This window comes from Patella vulgata, chromosome 1, assembly GCF_932274485.2.
Source record: "Patella vulgata chromosome 1, xgPatVulg1.2, whole genome shotgun sequence".
Taxonomy (NCBI): Eukaryota; Metazoa; Mollusca; class Gastropoda; family Patellidae; genus Patella; species Patella vulgata.
Window position 1 is genome coordinate 38,700,971 of NC_065879.2, and position 20,351 is coordinate 38,721,321.

Below are 20,351 nucleotides of genomic sequence, written 5' to 3' on the forward strand. Positions count from 1 at the left end.
TTATAAGGAGTTCGATACAAGGTTTAGCAGTCGCCTTGTGTATGAACAAACATCACTATTTTCCCGTTATAGATTTCAAAGTTTGATTTGCATATGTACACGAACTTTTAGGAGACCCAATGAGAAATGGGACTTCTCCTTTAATATTTTGTTACGGTTGATTTTAGAAAAAATATTTTTACTTCAATATTGACCAGCCATGTTCAAATACATATTTCAATTTCGTCTTATTATTATATAATTGTGTCCAATATAATTCAATTTAGTGGTTACCAGACAGGAGAGGTTTAGTTAATGGTTTTGTGGTGGCAGGTTTTGGTGGTGGAGCTTTTATATTCGACCAAGTTCAAACAGCTTTCATTAATCCTAAAAATCAAAAGGTTGGTGATGATAAGTAAGTAGATATTTTAATATGTAAATTGCTAACCAATATGGTAGACAAATTTTCATTCATGAGAGATTGTCACAAAATCATGGTATGTGAGGTATATGTATTGCCCCTTTATAGATTTGGGTACTGTCCCTTTAATGTACTGATTGACCTTGTTTACTGCCATAGATTGTTTACTGATTATCCAGACTGAAATAAATGCATTGAATTTAACAAGGTGTTTTGGTTGTCAATTATAAAGCCAATAAATATCTCCAAATATCTTGACAATTACACCACAATATTTATATATATATACCAAGGCTTAAAGGACAATATTGGTGTCAGTCATTATCACATTTGTGATAGAACTAGTTAAACACGTTCCAGATATAATTTTAACACATAGATCATTGCTACGATAGATGCGTAATAAAGGTTTCAACAATCTGAAGTGACGAATGCAAAAGGAAAACACATGTTATCCCTCTGTATAACTAACTGAAGTGACGAGTGATAACAGATATATGGGCGAATTTCTGCTCACTAATGATTCCTTCGAAGACCAAAAGTTGTTGAGTGAGACTGTGAGAGGATGTCTGACAATTCATAAAAAATATTGACTGTCACTAGATAAGAGAACACAAAAGAAAAATAGAAAAAGTCTGTGCATTACCATGTTTTTATTAAGTATAGAATGAATAAAAACAAGGGAATGTTTGGACTATTTCTATATTTCTCGTGTTTTCTTATCTAAATTCACCCGTGTATCTGTTATCCCTCGTCACTTCAGTCAGTAATATAGATGGATAACTTGTGTTTTCCTTTTGCGTTAGTCACTTCTGATTGTTGAAGCCTTTATTACGCATCTATCGTAGCAATGATCTATGTGTTAAAATTATATTTGGAATGTGTTTAACCAGTTCTATCACATATGTGATAATGAGTGACACCAATATTGTCCTTTAAATCAGTTTCACTCATTTATAGCCACTAAATAAACGGTCATGTTGTACTTAATAAGCTATGAAAATTTAACCATTATTATATAAATAATAGACTGAAAAATGGTTACAAGTGTCGGCCATAACATCCGGGCACATTTGAGTAAAAAATAGGTTACATGCCCTTGTTTTGAAATTAGTCTTGCTTAACCAGTCTGCTTAACCTTGTTTTGATTGACAGGCCGGGATAATCAGGACTACATTATTTTTTTTTACGAAACATAACAGAAAGTTGGAACAAGAAATTGAACTTAGAAACACGCACGTCAGGCAACTCAACAATTGTTTAAGAACCTTGTAAAAGTAAAATGAAACTACTGCTAGTATCATGTTCTTGCCTAACCCAAGTGTTTCAGAGATATTATTTGTACTAAACCAAAAGGTCAATTGAATAACAATAGTTCATTTTTAATATTAAAAAAAGAACTGTTCTTTGAAAATACAAAAAAAGTAGTTCCTTTTCAACTGACCAATCAAATTCATGTAAAGCGATATCTCCTAAGGAGATATCGCAGTAGATTATGAAATATATCACACAAACGATATCTACTGTAGAAAGTATTATTGGGTGATAAACTCGGTTAACTGTTTTTGTCTTGTGATAGGAAATATGTGGCTATAGAGGTGGCCGTTCGTCCGTCTTGTAACATAGACCCACAGTTTTCATGTGTACGTATTATGCTGTCGCCCCTGTCCGTCCAGACGTCTGTCCTCCATTGGTTTGTGGACATTCTACAGGTCACAATTTTTATCCGATTTTGACAAAACTTGAGATATAGGTGTATCTCCCAAAGATCTCTGTTCCTTTCGATATTGGCATGTATCAGACCATAACTTTATGGATTGTGACCCCTGATTGTACGAAATATCACCGTTACAGCGTAATGTCGGTTGAGTCAATCTTGGGTTCCTTTCGATTCATGCATATCGGATCATAACTTCCTGTATTATGACCCCTGATTGTACGAAAAGTTGCATTTTTAGCTTGTGGTCCAGTGGCATTTACTGAAGACAGACTTTATCATCAGGGCTACTTGTATCTTTAGATTCATATTTGAAAACGAACGGGTTGGACTCTGATCTGAAATAGTCTGGATTAGATTAAACAGATCTTTATAGTGATTAGGTTGTCTGTTACTGAACAGTGTTATATGGCATCTGTAACTTTTCACGATTGTTTCAGTTTTTTCCACCAGTCTGATGTTCTAGATAAAGTGCCGGATTGTTTTTTGTTGTTAGGGGGTTGTTATGTGGCTATGCAAATTTTGGGTTGTCTTTTATTAAGTAATCCACCACAATCCGAGGTGAGTATTTAAATAAATAATAAAACTGGTTACACACTGGTAAAGGACAATACTTAAGACGAAATCTTGAAACATAGATTTAAGCAATAAACGGTGAAATTTCAGCTTGTACATATGCATATGGACCGAATTGCAAGGGAAATTTAAATACCCCCCCAAAAAAGAATTTAGGTCGAACAGAAACCAATGATTTCCACGTTACTTCCTAGCATTATATTCATACTAGAAATATAATTGATTTATTAAATAAATTCGCTAATCTTCTTACAATATTTTATTCTACATTGTTACAATTCTGGTCATATAATTCTCTTGACATTGCCATTACATTTGATAGTCATGAGTGTGTGGTGGTGGAACGTCATTTTATGTATGTCTGCCACTTTATGTATTTTTCAATGTCTTGATACAGAAATATTTTATAGAGTTAAACCCTATTAAGGTAAGTTATCGATGATTGATCTGTGGTAATGGTGCATGTAATCGGGAATCTTCATACTTGCTTATTATTTACTTATATTGGTTTTGGAATGTGCTTTTATTAACGTTTATGGTGTTATTGTCAGAATTAAAGATACATTAGTTAAGAGCTAAATATGCCTATTGCATACGGAAGACCATTAGGGTCAATCAAATTTAAAAAAAATATTCTGAGTATCTTGTAATTACAAGATAGCTATCACATGAAAAAAGGTGTTCTAACTAGTATATTTCAAGGTCGCCCTACACTGATTTATCAGATAGCTAGGCCAACAAAGTACTTTTTTATGTTACAGGATCGGCACATTCAGTTCATGCTCCCATTAATATCATTAGTTATTTCGTGCCCTCATTAAACACCATTCAATAAGTTCATACTCTCATTGACTTCATAGTTCCACCAACTTTATACCCTATCATTGATATCATTTATTAATGATACATTGATTTCATGCTCTCCTTAAAGATACTTTCCCAGCATACCAACTGGGTGATTTGATGATATATTTGGGCTTAAAAAAACATATTCAAACTAATTAATCTATCAAACATTTGCTTCACCCCCCCCCCCCCCAACTTTGTATTCGTCAGGAGATACCGCAAGCTATAAATAAACTGTTGTTAGATGCCATGCCATGTCATTTCATTGAGGGAAGATTCATTTTTCAGAATGTATTTTTCGTTACTTACTGTCCATTTATCGTACATATTGAGATCTAAGTAAATTCTTAATTATTTTCTGTCAACTACTTTTTCCGTTGACACCTTCAGTGTTCCTAAAACCGCATAACCATTTGATCAAGAAATAACAATCGCTCCCCCAGTCAAGCTAGCACACAATAAGCTGACAAACAACAGTCGGATTGCAAGTTAGTGATGTCCTCACATTTTTGCCCAATGCTTACCCCATTGGTATTTTTCGGGTAATCTAGTATTGGGTGTCTATACTTTCCATTTATACGAAATTTGTTCGAAATAACCACCCGATAATACTTTCGGCACAATGTATCTTTAAAGCCACGGATTGCTATATATATTTACATAGATAGCTATCTTGTAATTACAAGATCTTAACTAGTAACGTATCTTTAAACGTACATTTTAAAATGCCATTAACATTTTGATGATGGAGGATGTGCTTTCTAGAACACATAATACCATTTTAATTTGTGTGTGGGGGCGGGGGGAGTTCACAAGGTAATTGGGTTGAAGTTCAGTATCTCAATGGCAATTGATGAGTTTGTCTCAAATATTTCTCAAATGAAATTAAAAATTATGTTTGTATCGACCGATGGATACCATTAAACTGCTAATACATTTTTAACGATGTGGTTATAGTTTTGAAAAAAAAACAAAACAGGAGTACTATTGATTGATTTACCACATTTTGTATACTTTATCTGTTGCCATACACATTTAAATATAATTAGTCAAATTATACTTGCTTGGGTAAAAAGTGTAAATCCTCTTCCGCAGAGTGTTACACTCAATATAGTGTAACGTTTAAACCTGCCTATATTTATCACTGTATTACAGGCACATGTTTTGTATAATAAATTTAAGCACAAGGAGTCTACGACCGATCAATTTTTAATTATTTCTGATCGTTACTATAATATGATCAACGCCCAAATTAGTGCTATAATTTTCAAAAACACACAAACTTGAGTATAACACAAAATATTTTTGTGTTTGGCATGATTTTGAGAATATTTCCCCAATATAATATACCGTTTGATGTTAATACACTCGTAAGGGCGTACTTCAGTCGGAAGTGCTCCTTAGATCGGAAGTGATGTCATTGGGTTAAGTGGTGTAGTTTCGATCCCAAGCTTGTACCTGACATGGATTAGGGTCGTCTGTCTAATCTCGATAAGATTTACCATAATATGCTGGTCCCCAAATGATTAATATCTCTCTCTCTCTCTCTCTCTCTCTCTCTCTCTCTCTCACGCATGCTCTGGTGTAAATTTTACACAACATGTTAATTTTATTTATAGCTTTTTTATCAGTGAATGTTACAGTTAGCATGCAATTATAGTTTAATAATCAAAAACATATGTTGCCATTTTAAAATTAGTGTGAAATATATATTATTAAGAATATCACTATACCGTTATGTATGACATGGAATGAACATTAATTTTGTTACGATAGACGTGTGTATAAAACATTTTGTTATTGAGTCGTGGGCAAAAGACCTATACCACCAAACCTCAATATATACATTTATGATGTAAACTATTTTTTCATTGATTTTATCATCAATACATGTGATAAAGCTAGATACCATAGGTACATTTGTATGTTTATTTAAAAAAAACTTTATCAAACGTAGGCTATATGCAAGACATGATCTAGTTAACATTAGATAACGCCAGTATTGACTAATGTAAATATTACCTGTTTTGACATGTTATAAGATTATCATTGGTGTCAAATCAACGAATGGGGTAAACCGTACCCCCTTTGATTTTGCTGAAATTTGGTTTATATGCAAAAGCTGCTATTCAAAATCAGGAATGATGGTTCCTGAGAAATTAGGCGATTTTAGTTAAAATGGGTGTTGTTGCCAATATTCAAATACCCGTAGCTTAGTAACCGATTGGTAAAAATTGCTGAAATGGGTATTGATGGAAGGACCATTGCACAAGGATTCCAAATTAGACATTTACGATTAACTTTCTTTCAAAAACCAGCCCTACATGTGTTCTACCTAATATGAACATGGGGGATATGATATGTTTAATTTGTCTGTAAATCAAGACAAACACATAATAATATACATATCGGATACTAAAATCGGCTTGTTTGCCCTTTAATATGGGATATGTATCCCCAAAGCTTAACACTAAATCTAACTTAAAGGGCTTGATTTTATAGACAAATATAAAGTTTTACAACCCCAATTTTTTATACGGCCAGCTCAATTTTCATCAAAGTATCTGAGATGTAAATAAGATTAGGGCACGTGATTGTTGGCAAGATTGTAGGTTAGGGTTAGAGAAAGCATTAGGGCTAGGTCCAGGGTTAGGGTTAGGTTGGGATTAGCGCTAGCCCTGTTTACATGTAGATCTCTTGTCCTTTGACCAAACTTGAAGTTGGCCTTATCAAATAGATCTAACCCTGTAATACACCTGAAGGTTAAATATTATTCCGAATTCTTGTGGAATTCCCCTCCCCATCAATACCAAATTCAGTAATTTTTACCAATCGGCAACTGCGCTATGGGCATTTGAATAGGAGAGGGCATGAATGGGGCTTATCTCAGGAACGTTAATCCGATCAAGTTGAAATTTGGAATATCAGCATTGTCAGCCAACATGAGCATTGTAGAACAATCGAGCGTGGTAAGATTTACTTTTTCAATTTAAAAAAAAGAAGAATGGGGCGGGATTTGACACAGAATGGCTCTTTAATGTCCTTTAATATTATCCTAAACTAAAAAGATGCAAGTCAGTTATATTCAACACATGCTGTTACATTAGACGCGTCAATGATAAAGATGATAGTCAAATTCCTTGATGTGTGAATGTAGAGAACTTGGTCATGTGTATATAAGAACCGAATTACACTGAGCATATGTTCTGGACTGGCTCGAGTATGCTTATGTACGATTATGTGTTTTCATTCGGATTCATGTACCTGCAATCGAGTTTAAAAATCATTAGAGAACAAACTGGATGGATTTAAGTTTTAAAAAAACCCACGATTCTTATTCGTGGCATTGAAATACCTTCTCGTAAATGAGAATATCAATATGGCCACTGTTGCAATACGTGGTATGCAATCAGTCACATAGCCGGCATCCTTTCATTCTTTTGACAGATGAATATCTACGAAAGGTCAGGAAGCAGAAGTTTAGAGCTATTTGTTAGTTGTTTAACTCAATACATCGTTATGAAATGATAACAAAAAAGAAATGTTAAACAAATATACTAGAATGGCATTTCTGTAAACACCTAAATCTTGGCACATTTTTCATTAAATTACATATATTAATAATTTGTGACGGTATATTTTAGAGTTTACAGAAAATAAATTCACCAGCTGAAAGAAGACCTATTCTAAGTTCAGATGAAAATAGTCCAGAGTCTTCTTCAGATACAGATCAAGATGACAGCATTGTGTAAGATATACATAAAGCTATTCATAAGTAAATTAGGTTTTGAGTGTATAAATTCCAAAAAGTCAAACCTGACCATATGTAAAAGTATGCACTATACTTTACTGAGCATGATCATTATTGAGTAGGAATCGTGAGCTTACAATAATTTTTAAATGAAGCTATGATTATGGGATTTACATAAAATTGACTGAAATGGTGATCTTGGCTTTTTGAAAGCCCTGAGGATTTATTTAAGTGACGAGGATCGTGTGCAATACCACCATGCACTCTTTTTCGGAATATTTTATTCTGTTTACAGACTTTTCATAACTAGCATTGTATATTAGCCGTTTTCGACCCATTGATTTCCCTCATTTTTTCCAGGCCGCCAGATGTAGAAGTAGAAAGAACCTTGTCACCAGGTGAAATGTTACAAACTAGAGAATTTTATATATTATGGTTTATTTTATTATTAAATGGCCAGGGTGTTCTTTTCATATCTACTTTATACAAGGTAAATTATAATAAAAACTTACTATTTTACTGAATGACTCTTTAAGTCTTAAGTGATGTCCACTTAAAGATACAATTTCATATTTTTAAGTTATATTTTTAAAATTTATTAAAATAAAGCCTTAAAATAGATGGTTATAAGCAGTCCTACCTTGTTAAAGAATAATCCTATTAATCCTATAATTCACTATTGCCAGTTGAGAAATTGGCAAAAATATCATTTTCAACTTCAAATTCTAACGTTCGAAGATAGCTATTCCATGGAGGGAATAGGAAAACAAGGGAGGTAATTTTGTTATTATTTCCAGTGTCAATGATTTTTAAATGTGGGAAATAATGCCTATGATCATATAATAGTGAGTTGATAACCTATTGAGCAAAAGACAGAAATAATTATGTTTTGACTTTCTTAGAAAATATGAAATTCTCGCTTTAAGTCAGATTACGACCCTATTTGTTTTAGTCAGATTACGAATATGTTTAAGTCAGATTCCGACTCTGTTTCTCAATCAATTACTCAGTTGGTAGAAAATATATATTCCGGTGGCGGTCAGTGACCACAAAGCTGTTTGTTATGAATTTTCCTCGTAGACACAAGCGCCAAAGATTTGGCAATCTTATGTTGATGATCGAGTCATTTTGGTTTTTTTTTTTTCTTTCGCCGTTTCTGTATATATGAATATATCGTATGTTATCCAGATACACAAAAAATAGGTTTGTAAATTTTTGAATTATAATAAACTAAAACACAACTTATATTTACTGAATTGCATTGCAATATCTTGATATGTAATGATTATGGCCCCGTGTTGCTTCATAGGGAGATCCCAAATGACTGACCAATTTCCATTTTCTTTGTTAGCCCAGCAAATATCCGTACTAATTCGAAATTAAATCCCAAATAATGCATCATATGCTTTTACAAACACCAAGATAATCACAATCTTTCTTTGCAGTGCTAAGTTCAGATGACTTGAATATACATGTAGCTTAAGTTCAAATTCCCGCCGGTACTCATCTTTCATTCATATTTAACATGACATTTGTAACAATCCTTGAACTACTTGTTACTTTTGTTCTTTGATTTTGCCACTTTTGAAATAAGTTAACAGCCCATCTGTATTTGTCCTCGGTTTGAATACTCAGAACACTTTCAACTAGATTTTTTTAGATCTGACTTCACTAATGGTGTTGAAACTCCAGACTTTGTATGTTCATTTGATCCTGTGTCACTGTCACTTATATCAGAGTATATATCAAATTTCAAATCAAAATTTGGACGGCTAATACCCGCCATATTAGCCACAGTACTAAGAATATTACCAGTATCTAATTCATTTTCGCGAGTATCCTTTCCATCATGGCTATTAACCTCCATATTAAGTACATCACAATTTTGACGGCTATGATTCACCATATCAAGTACATTACTAAGAATGTAATCGGTATCCAAATCCGTATCACAAATATCCTCATCATTAATATTTGTTTTCGACTGTGTTATAAATATATCGTTTCGTTTTTATAGTTCAAAATTTCATTTTACTTGTCTTTACTACACTAGGATCTGGAAGAATTATCATTGACGTGTTCTGAATGGTGTGAGGTATTAGCCAATGAAACGGTCTGTTACGGCGAGCTTTAGGTGTGTTTTGCACGGAACTGTGGGTAATCCACTAGTAACACCAATGCTGATTAGTCAAAAGCCGCCCGTATGACCTCTAAGGTGACCTATCGCAACAACCGGTCAGATCTTCATGTAGTGTAGATGATCGAAAGTATAAAAATCAGATTGCATTTGAAGACATCTTGCTTAATGAATATTTTGGACTTCCTGTGTATGCTTGCATTATAATGTCTAGAGTGCTTTGTCACATACATTCAGAGGCATGTACATGTTGTTTTAAGAATCTGTACATTATTTTAGTGGCTTGTTGTTTTAGAAACCCATCCATTATTTGCATCTCTATGGTGCTATGTCTTTCTTCCCCAGCATAACTGAGACCGGGGACATTATCTTGCTTATAAACCGTCTATGTTTACATGTACAGAATATCCCAGAATTCCAGTAAGAAAAACCATTATATCATGTTCTCGTATGGAAAAAAACCCTACCCTGGTAGAATAACCTAATACAGATTTAAAGAAAAACTCTCAGAAGAATAACCCCAAATTCCTCTCAATATATTGAGACCGCAAGTTATTCCGGGCATAGAATATACCCCAAAGATCAAAGAGATTTACCGTTATAGGTTTATAAGTAAATAGAAAGAACAACTGAGGGGCCATTATCCATCACTTAATATACTACTTTATTTCTCAATATTTTGCAGGCGTATGGTGTAACGTTTATAAATGATGATGTATTTCTAGCTTTAGTAGGATCTTTTGCTGCAGTATTTAATGCTCTAGGAAGAATAATGTGGGGATATTTAGCTGATAAAACTTCCTTCAAGGTATTAGTTTTGATTTTCTTTATAATTGGTTTGAACTCAGATATGGGTAGTTACATGTATTTTACTGTACCTACAACAACAATACTCTCTTAAAGATACATTATGTAATATTTAAATAAAGAGCTGGTCGCTCTTGCTATAATAGTAATACAGTGATTCTCAACCAGTGTGCCGCGAGATCTTCCAAAGTGTGCCGCCAAATTTTGAACAGCACACTAAGAAAATGTGAAAAACCATGTGATCCCAATTGACTATTCACTGGTGTCAACTGATAAATTCATAGCTGTGTTTTTCTTTATTTAGTTTGAATAATTCTATGTGTCTATGACTAATCTCTGTCTACGGTTGTATTCCGTCGCACTTACCATGTTTTTATTTTGCAAGATTTAAATATTTTTCATATATATTTAGCCAGGTGTGCCACTATTTTTTCATGAGTTCCAAGATGTGCTGTTGGCAAAAAAAAAGGTTGAGAACCACTGCTATAATAGTTCAAATAGCCTAATGCAAAATAAATGTATTGAAAATGTCATTCAAGTTACTTTGTTCTGGGCGAAGTTATCACAGTTTGGAGTTTTGACCAGTTGTGGCATATGTTTTTTATTATCATAACATCGGTGCTTGTTATTCGAGACTTAACATCGCTTCGCCATTTTTAAATTAAATCATTAATCGGCTGCCGTCTTTTAACCCGTTTAAATATCCGCCATCCGATGGTCTAGGGAGTTGATTATCGGCTTATCATGTGAATAAATGTCTAAATAATAGTTTATATAACATTTGAAGCCAAAATAAAGACCTGCAATAGGCAATTTAGCTCTTACATAATGCACCTTTAAGCCTTACCTACACAGGGAACTGGAATCTTTGAAAGACCAAAACACTAGTCGCCTCATCTCATCTCATAAATTGTCAGTATCCATACATGGATCAACACATTCTTTGCGAGGAGATGATGAGTTACGTTATATACACGTGAACATACGTTCTTCAAACGACTACAGTTGTTGATAAGTTTGATTGGCTAAGAGCACAATTCTTTTTGAATTCTGTTGCAGTTACCCACATACGAGCGATTTTTTTTTGGGGGGGGGGGTTGTCACAAAAGATTGTGATCAAGCATTTTTGATCTGGTCGATAAAAATCTGTAACTTTCGGCTAGAAAGACTGTATCTTTCGTGTTTGATGATCACAACTTCCCCGTATACACTGGGCGCAATATTAGCAGTGAAAAAAAAAAGTTGTACGACTGTAAGCTGCTTTAACATACGTATACGTATATGTATGTGTAATCAACAATGCAAGAAAATTACAGTTTTACATAAAGGTGAAACATGGCCTTTACTATTGGTTTATATTTTATTCATTATCTATTTAATATTAGAATAGTTTCAAAAATGCACAAATCATTTCGACTTTGACATTTAATTACGAGTTCTATTTACTAAACTATATCTGAGACGGTTCCTTTAAGATACAACGCGGCAAATAAATGTAAATGCATGAATAGTGATAATCTCGAAATTTAATCAAACTACCGACACCCTTATGTTTGTTTATTTAATTGCAGGTTGCAATGGTGTTATTAAATGGAACATTTACTATTTTAATATTAACTCTAGGATTAACAAAACTTGTTGGAAAAGGTTTATTCTTTGTGTGGGTATGCCTTATATTTTTAACCTTTTCTGGCAATTTTTCTCTGATGCCCACAGCTACCTCGAAGTGTTTTGGTCAAGCACATTATGTTATTAATTATGGTCTAGTTTTTACATCTCAGGTATAGTATAATATACTGTATTTGATATTTTACGAAAAAGATAATAATAATTAGTATTCGTTTTGACAGGCCAAGTGCCACCTTTGCGCACAGACACCGAGTTTAAGCCCTGATCCCACTGACAAGGCAAGTCTGGTTTGTCTAGGATGAAAAACAGTGTCTATAATAAAATACTATATCATTCATGACAGAATTACCCCCCTCCCACCTTAACTTCGAAATGGTATGTTAGTCCAAATAGATAAAGCAATGAAAAATTTACGACTACTATTTATTGTTGTGCAATGGCTTTTGCAGTATAGATCAGGTTATCCCCTTTTGCTACTCTGGGATATTATTAATGTTATCATAGTTTCATGGATATCGGTTGATAATTGCGGTCTTCAGTCGTGTCATGAGATGGGTGGTAATCTGATATCTCGGAAACCGCTAAACGGAAGTGGCCGAAACTTTGCCTACTCTGAGATATTATTAATGTAATTATAATCTGTAATTTGGTAATTGCGGTCTGCGGTGTGGTGCCATATGAAATGTGTGGTAATCCGATGTCTCGGAAACTGCTGGCTGAAAGTGGTCGACATTTTGGCTACGCTGGGACATTATTAATGTTAACGTGATCTGTAAGTTTCATCGAAATCGGTTGATAATTGCGGTACGTAGGCAATTTGTTATTTGTGAGGAATGTAATTTAGGACTAAACACTAGCCACTCTGCAACATTGTATGTTTATATTATCTTATCACCTGATAACACATTTTACTGTAGATATCGCTTAGTGAATCAAAAAGGATGGAAAGCGTTGGGTGATAAATAAAATTTTCTACTGTAGATATTTTTTATGATATCAAAAACTGATATCATAAAAAATATCTACATTCCTCGATAAAGTAAAAAAAAAAAAAAAAAAAATCGGCAAAGGCTCGTTCTTTTTTTACATTATCGACTGGTGTTGATATTTTTTTATATTTTCTTTATATATTTCTTGTATAAATAGGTAGTGACAGGTCCTATAGGTGCTATATTACCCTCCCAATTACAGTCAAGTATTGGATGGTATGGTTTGTTTTTTATGGTTGCTAGCTTCTCATTTATGAGTAAGTCCATTTCGATTATTACATAACTTTTAAATAGTATTTAGTAGTAGACATTCTTGACAAATTACTTTGTGTTTATTGAAAACTCTGTTCTTTCTGACACGAAAACCAATGGCAAAGTTCAACTCCAAAAATGGCACTTGCACGGATGCCAGTAGACAGATGTTTCTTGTAATACTGTCTTACCTGAATTTGAATTACTTTTGACAAATAAACGAACTAAAAAAATATAAAGGATATAATATAGTTGTTCGTGTGTGTTGGTGTTGGCGAGTTCTATCTCTTATAAGAGCTGCTTGGAATATGTGCTTATTATATTCTTTAGAATGTATTTGTTAAAGGAGCTAAATCGCTAACATTTGGGACCTAAAAATTGACAAAAGTGGGTCGCAACGCATATAATACTGTAATATGATTGTATATAAACTGATTTACATTCAATGGTTTCCGTTTTTACTCCAATTTTAAAATCAGTTATGTTCGGCAAAATAAGCCAGCAGTCTCAAGCGAGTACAAATTTCTAGCGTCAGGTTATTCCAGTCTACATACGCCGTTTGATTTGGTGCAATGTGTCTAGCTTCGTCCCTCGAGTCTCTTGATACAACTGGGGCTGAAGCGCATTATGGTCTTCGATTCGTGTACCAATGGTAATTTGTCTTAAATATTGGATATCAAAAGCCCATCTTTTTCCGGTAAGATCACAACATGAATGTTGATTTAATTTGACAAATAAATCGTGTTTTCAATGTTGAAGATTTTGGATGATATTGAGTTAGAGACTTAGCTACTTTAAATTCTGATATTGAGTTAGAGACTTAGCTACTTTAAATTCTGCTGTTAGTTAGTATCTGTTGTGAATAATTGCACCATAGGAATCTGATTCGTAGAAACCGAATGCTGTTTGTACCAGGCCTAAACAACAAACATTTACAGTATTTATTAGAAAATCTATAAACATAATAGGATGGTCCGATGATATTTCACCATCGCTTCCTGCGATAGACATTATTTGGGGATGCCATGGTGGCTCAGTGAGTACGACACCGACTACAAGGTTCGATCCATGCTTACCCTGGATTTTCCATCGTGGCTCCCACCTTTGTCAGACGTGCCGGCCATAAACCGAGTTCCCGTATATACGTTGGTGTGTATACAAAAGAATCCATCAAATTGGAATAGGTGGTAGCGCTGCTGTCCGGGCAAAATATTTCTCATATTCACTGTACGATCGACCTCTGCCTGTCTAGATTAGCACCCACCCCCTCCCTCTGGCACAGAAATGTAGGATGTTAAACCCCATTTCATTCATTCAAAAATCATTTTGTATTGTTTCATAGCACAGTTCTATGGATAACAATCACTATGACGATATTATGAACGCACGTCATTCCGAGCATTCTTGATGACGACTACTGAAATCTTGAGGTACGTCGTATAATAAAGTGCAATTCAAAGACTAAGTTTCACTTATCTATGGAAGCGAATAGGAGCCAATAGCGCGATGGATACCGCGATATAAATAAGATATTATGTCAAAATATTGTGATCGTTGCGGTAATTATACCCCCGAATGAACTGTTTTTGTCGAGTTGGTTGAATCAACGCACTGAGTTGTCTTTCGTCATTTTGTTTTGAATGTGCACGTATGCGGTCAGATATTGCTATTATGAAGCCTTGTCAATATATTCCAATTATGTCAACATAGCGCATGGCGATATTTAATATACGAACATGTCGAAATATACTACGGCGAAATGGAATATATCGACAAAGCTTCAGAATAGCAACATCTCAACGCCAACGTGGTCATTTAAACCGAAAAAACGACACACAAAATAGCGCGTTGATACATATCAACTTTTCAGGTCTAAACTCATCTCGGCGATCACAATACATGTATGTTGACATATTACCCTATTAACATCTCTGTCTCGCTCCCATACGCAACAGACCGCAGGGACATCTTTGCTGATGTGGTCGAATTTGCTACCCCTCACATTAATGTACTTTATATTATTAACTTTTCAGGTTTGTTGCTGACTCTTTTGTTTAAAGTGAAAAATTCGAAAGGAAAGGATATTTAAGTGTTCCATAGTTTAAATACGGTTATCGTGTTGTCGAATCATTATATTTTTTTATATTTATTTTGAAGTTACAATACGAATTTCTGTCTCTATACATTATTGTATTATATACTCCTAGGTGTAATGCTTCTTGACAGATATCGGTATTTTTTAAAAGGATTTCAGTCAAGTTGGTTAATATTGTTTTTGTTACGGGACATAGGTAAAATAAGTGTTCCTGGGTTTCAAGACAGGAGTTACAGAAAGAACAAAGCGAAATCCATGTACTTATATATCCTCTGTATTCCCAGTGGTATCGTTCTGTTCCACTACACTTACCCCTGGGTCCATTCACGGGGGAGAAACACATTGCTAATTATATCGACCAGTCAAAACATTCGACAGTCGGCGAAGGGAAGTAACTCGCAATTTATGGAAATTAAGATCGTTGTCGAACTTTGTCAAAATATTTTAGGACATTGTTTTGTTTGCATGTCACTTCTTTGACATTAAATTATTGCAACCCGTTCTCATAATCGAGCGTAAACGCTGCTTGTGATGAATTTAAACAATGGCGCTAAGACTGTTAAATAAACTGCTTTTTGATTGGTTCGTAGATTTTAACTACGCGACCTATGAAATCATCATATGGTCAAGGTATATAATTTGAATTCGTGAAAATCTCCTGAATGGATCCAGGGGTTAGTGGAGTAGAAGGGAACGGTGTCAGTGGTTATGCCGAGGTTGGTACTTATAATGAAAGTTACACATTGTTGTGTTTGTGTTACAGCATATGGTTTTTGCTCGCTTAAACTAGTTAAACATACATTATGCAAGAGCTAAATCTGCCGATTGCAGGTCTTTCATTAGGCCTGAATTGTTATCTAAATTATTAATTAGACATTAATTAACTAATCCGGACCATAATCAACTCTCGATGTCAACGCTAGCCACCGATATTTTTGGATTAGGATCCGATTTGCTGTTCAACTTTCATTCATGATTTAATCATGAAATGGATAATCGAGACTATGTTTTTATCGTACCGACTTTAGTAATGATGATGGAGTCTAGGCCGAAAATTCAATCGCTAAAATCTCGGTTCAGAGTGTATCAATATTTGACTGAAATTTTCAGCAAATCCCCTTTTCATTATCTAGTTGTTAACTATTATAGTGAGAACTGCCAGCTCTTTATCTAATCTTCCATAATGTATCTTTAAATATTTTTTTCTGGTTTCTGTATTATTGATAGTGGTATTTAGAATGGTTTCCATCTGCTTTATAGATATTTCTATTAACTCATCCGAAATCGCCATCAGTTTTAGGAAGTTAGCGTGTGCCTATCTGCCGAACATTATATGTGCCAAGTTTGTCTATGTCTTTTGTTGGGACTATTAAAATGGGTACGTTGGTCAATCTGTTTCTAGTTGTGCTAAACTGTTCATGAGGTGAATGTCTTGACATAATTATATCAAGGATGATTATTCTCGGCTGTGGCTTAGCAGTGGCCCGTCACGCCCTTTAGAACACAATATAAATCTGCTTCTAATTGATGTAGAATGTTCATGTTCGTTGATATTCATCGCAGTGTTTCATTTGATTAGACCTAATCTCACTCAAGCACTGCCGTACTGAAAGCAAATTTCTGTTCCATATTATGACTGGTTAATAGTCCGATTAACAACCCATGCCTAACTGCGTAACAATGTCTTTCGGGTTTAAACAGAGCTCCACATTGTTTACATAACGTTACGTCATAACTCACGAAATTTTTACCCACAATTAACCAATGCATAGCAGGATATTGCAGAAAAACTAATTGCGCGACAAACGAGACTATCAACGGTTACAATGTAAACATTATTTTCACCGTTTTTAATACCTTGAATCACTGTCCAAAGTTCTAGGGAACACCGCAGATTAAACGATGGGCTGTCATGTTGCTGTACTTAGGAGAGATATGATTGAACGGGTAGAATAGACACATACCCTCAAAAGCTCAACTATCATAAGTCAATTCAGCAATGACCAGAGACGGATTTCTTGGGCAATTGCTTCAGGAATATGATGTTCGTTATGTGAATGTGAATGTCTTGACGGATAAATATTTTCTGCTTAGGCTGTGCAGAGATAAGAAATTTGTTGGCCGAGACTTTAGAACTCTGCTTCTAATTACACCAGTTGACTAATATAAGTTCGATAATGAGAATTTTCTACCCAGGTTGGTTAGGCTGATAAACAATTTGGTTGCTAGATGTTTTATAAAAAGAGAAATGTACAAGAATGAGTGTAAGTACTGTCATCTATTTGTTGTGGGATTGCCTTGTTAAGTAATAATAATACCAAGCTCTATCATTTCATATTATAGCATACAAACATTCCATTTTTGACGTTATAATTATGAATAATTTATTTATAGAATGTACATAATTTGTTATCTAAAGCTATTAGCTTGGAGTTTTATTAATGCTCTCTGATCAGACTGATGCAATTTTTGTGTAGTCTCATTTGTCCTAGTCTTATGTGTAGATTTATTTGTGTATCTAGTCGTATATATATTTTTTTAAATATTCGCCAATCTGATTAAAACACAGATCCTATTTTCTTTCGTTTTTTATTGTGCAAAATTTCGTTTTATTTCTTTGTACTACACTAGGATCTGTTGTTATATAACCTGCGTTCTGGATGGCGTGAGGGTTTAGCAAATGAAACCATATGTTGTTACGGCGACTGCTTGGCGTGCGATGCACGGAACTGTGGGTAAACCACTAGAAACGTCAACGCTGATTGATCAATCGATGTCTTACGTCATAGGGTCAAAAGTCGCTGATACGACCCCTGACTTGACCTTCCAGTACAACGGGTCAGATCTTCATGTAGTGTAGGCCATCGAAAGTATAAAAAAACGAAACGAAATATAGATCTGTATTTTAATCAGATTGAAATATTCCTGCACATAATTTATTTTGATTGCCTTGTAGATGGATACTTATATCCATAACTTATGGAGATTTTTACGGTAACTTATTTAGATAAATGTGTAGATAATTTATTTAGATACATGTGTAGATAATATATTTAGATTAATGTAGATAATTTATTTAGATAAATTGTAGAGAATTTATGTAGATAAATATGTAGAGAATTTATTTAGATAAATGTGTAGATAATTTATTTAGATAAACGTGTAGATAATTTGGTTAGTATAGTGTGGATAATTCAGTTAGTTATTTGTGTAGATCATTTATTTAGTTATTATTTTGGATAATTTATTTGTGAATCATTTATTTAATTATTTATGTACATAATTTTTTCAGTTATTTATCAAAAAAAAAATCAACATCTTACCTATATGGCTATGTTTGGTTGATAATCTGAAATGCAGTAACGTTACTTTAAGCTAGGGAAGTTTGAATGAAGGGAGTAAAAGACCCTTGCAGGACTTCGGAATGATTTTCACCAACTCTGGGTCTTTTTATCTATTCAGGGACTCTTCCTCCCCTACAACCTACTACTACATTTACCTTACGAGACAATTTTGTTTTATAATAGTTGCATACTGCCAATATTTGACTATTGCTCTAATATTTGGGGGAATGCTCCCAAAAGTAGATTAGACATTCTTTTAAAATAACAAAAGAGGGCAGCAAAAAGTATTCCTGATACACCAATTGGAACTCTGTCCACATCTTTGTAGCTTAGGAGAAACCGGCGGGACGATTTACCCAATACTACCCAATGCCACCCAATACCGCCCGAATACCACTCCAATATCACCACATACTACCCAATATAGCAACATAATGGTGCCAAATGAGCATATTACTTGATTTTTTTTCAAAAATAATGAGATATATCGTGGGAAATCTACTTCAAATGTGATTACCGATGTCTGGCTGTTCCATTTGCCTCCCTATATCACCCAAATCAAGCAAATAATAACCCAATACTATGAAATACTTATCAAATACTACTTAATACTACCAATATTATAAAATATTTACGCAGTTATCCCCCTTTACAACCGACAAATAGATTTTTGATTGCTACTCAGATTAATCATCTTGTTGGTCTTTGCAGTTTGTTTCCAAGACAAAAAAAAGTTTTAAAAGAAGTTAACAAAGATTTAAAAATGCATTAAAATAAAATCAGTTTATAAAATAAACAGCCAAGCATCCAAATAAAAAAGTATTTTAGAGGTTGATTTAACGGTCTCGTGGCCTACTCAAAAGTCTTTTTATACTATAATTATTTCTTCATCCTGTTGATTTTGGTATGATAACAGTAAAACGCTGTCTACAAGTGCACGCGGTCCTGTAAAAATCATTTGGGTATAATATGCCAGGAAAGCACACGAATTTATCTTTATATCTGTCTTTTAATGACTTATTAACGCGTCTTCTTTGTCTTTAAAATGATTCCGGTTCCAAACCAATCGCCTTTGAAAAAAAAAACCTTTTGTCAAAATTTCACCGATTCTTTGAATATCGACACTATTGAACAAATTCTAAGTCTTCTACGGTATATACCCACAGGTGGCGATGTCGCGGCGATGTCATTACCACCTAAATGAATAGACACGGTCACCATTTTTCTCCCACATATGCATATGTTTATATTTATTTTATCATGTCAACGATTAAGTTATTGCATATTAATGGACGATGTTTTATTTTAAAATTTAATTTTGCCTTATTTAAAAATATTTGCCAATACGAGTCGTCTATCAACTTTTTAGGGTAATCTCATAAAGTTAAAATTCACCGGAAGTGCCACCATTTTGAAAATGTAAATCCTACTCGTGCTACAATTTTTATCCAATTTTCAATATCGTCATATTTTTGGAAAGCATTCACAATTCGCAATCGATCGGCGGGTTTAGATTTTTGATATTTGATAATGTCGGTATTCTGGGGTGTATTGTCCATTTTGCCTCCTGTGAGTAAATGACAACCATGTCTCTTCCTTTTCCAAACGCACTACTTTGATATTGGAATTGTTTTGCCGAGTTTATGCAGTAATTAATGATTGACAATATTATTTTTAAGCTGTTAATACCCGTTTAAAGATACATTATGGCGGATTAGATAAAGAATCGGCAGTTCTCATTATAATAATTAAAAAATATATAATGTAAAGGCAATTTGCTGAAAATTCCAGTCAAATTGATCCAATAT

The 20,351-nt window shown here is 34.0% G+C and overlaps 1 protein-coding gene across 1 annotated transcript; it reads left to right on the forward strand.

The window, feature by feature from the left end:
• Positions 1 to 2,662: 2,662 nt before the first annotated feature.
• On the forward strand, positions 2,663 to 18,521 carry LOC126810001 (oxalate:formate antiporter; the record flags this gene model as incomplete). Its single annotated transcript, XM_050534892.1, has 8 exons — positions 2,663 to 2,678; positions 3,104 to 3,120; positions 7,184 to 7,287; positions 7,651 to 7,780; positions 10,113 to 10,235; positions 11,806 to 12,015; positions 13,010 to 13,109; positions 15,138 to 18,521. Coding segments are annotated over 8 exons (756 nt in total), but the record flags the coding sequence as incomplete, so codon positions are not given.
• Between the last annotated feature and the right edge of the window lie 1,830 nt (positions 18,522 to 20,351).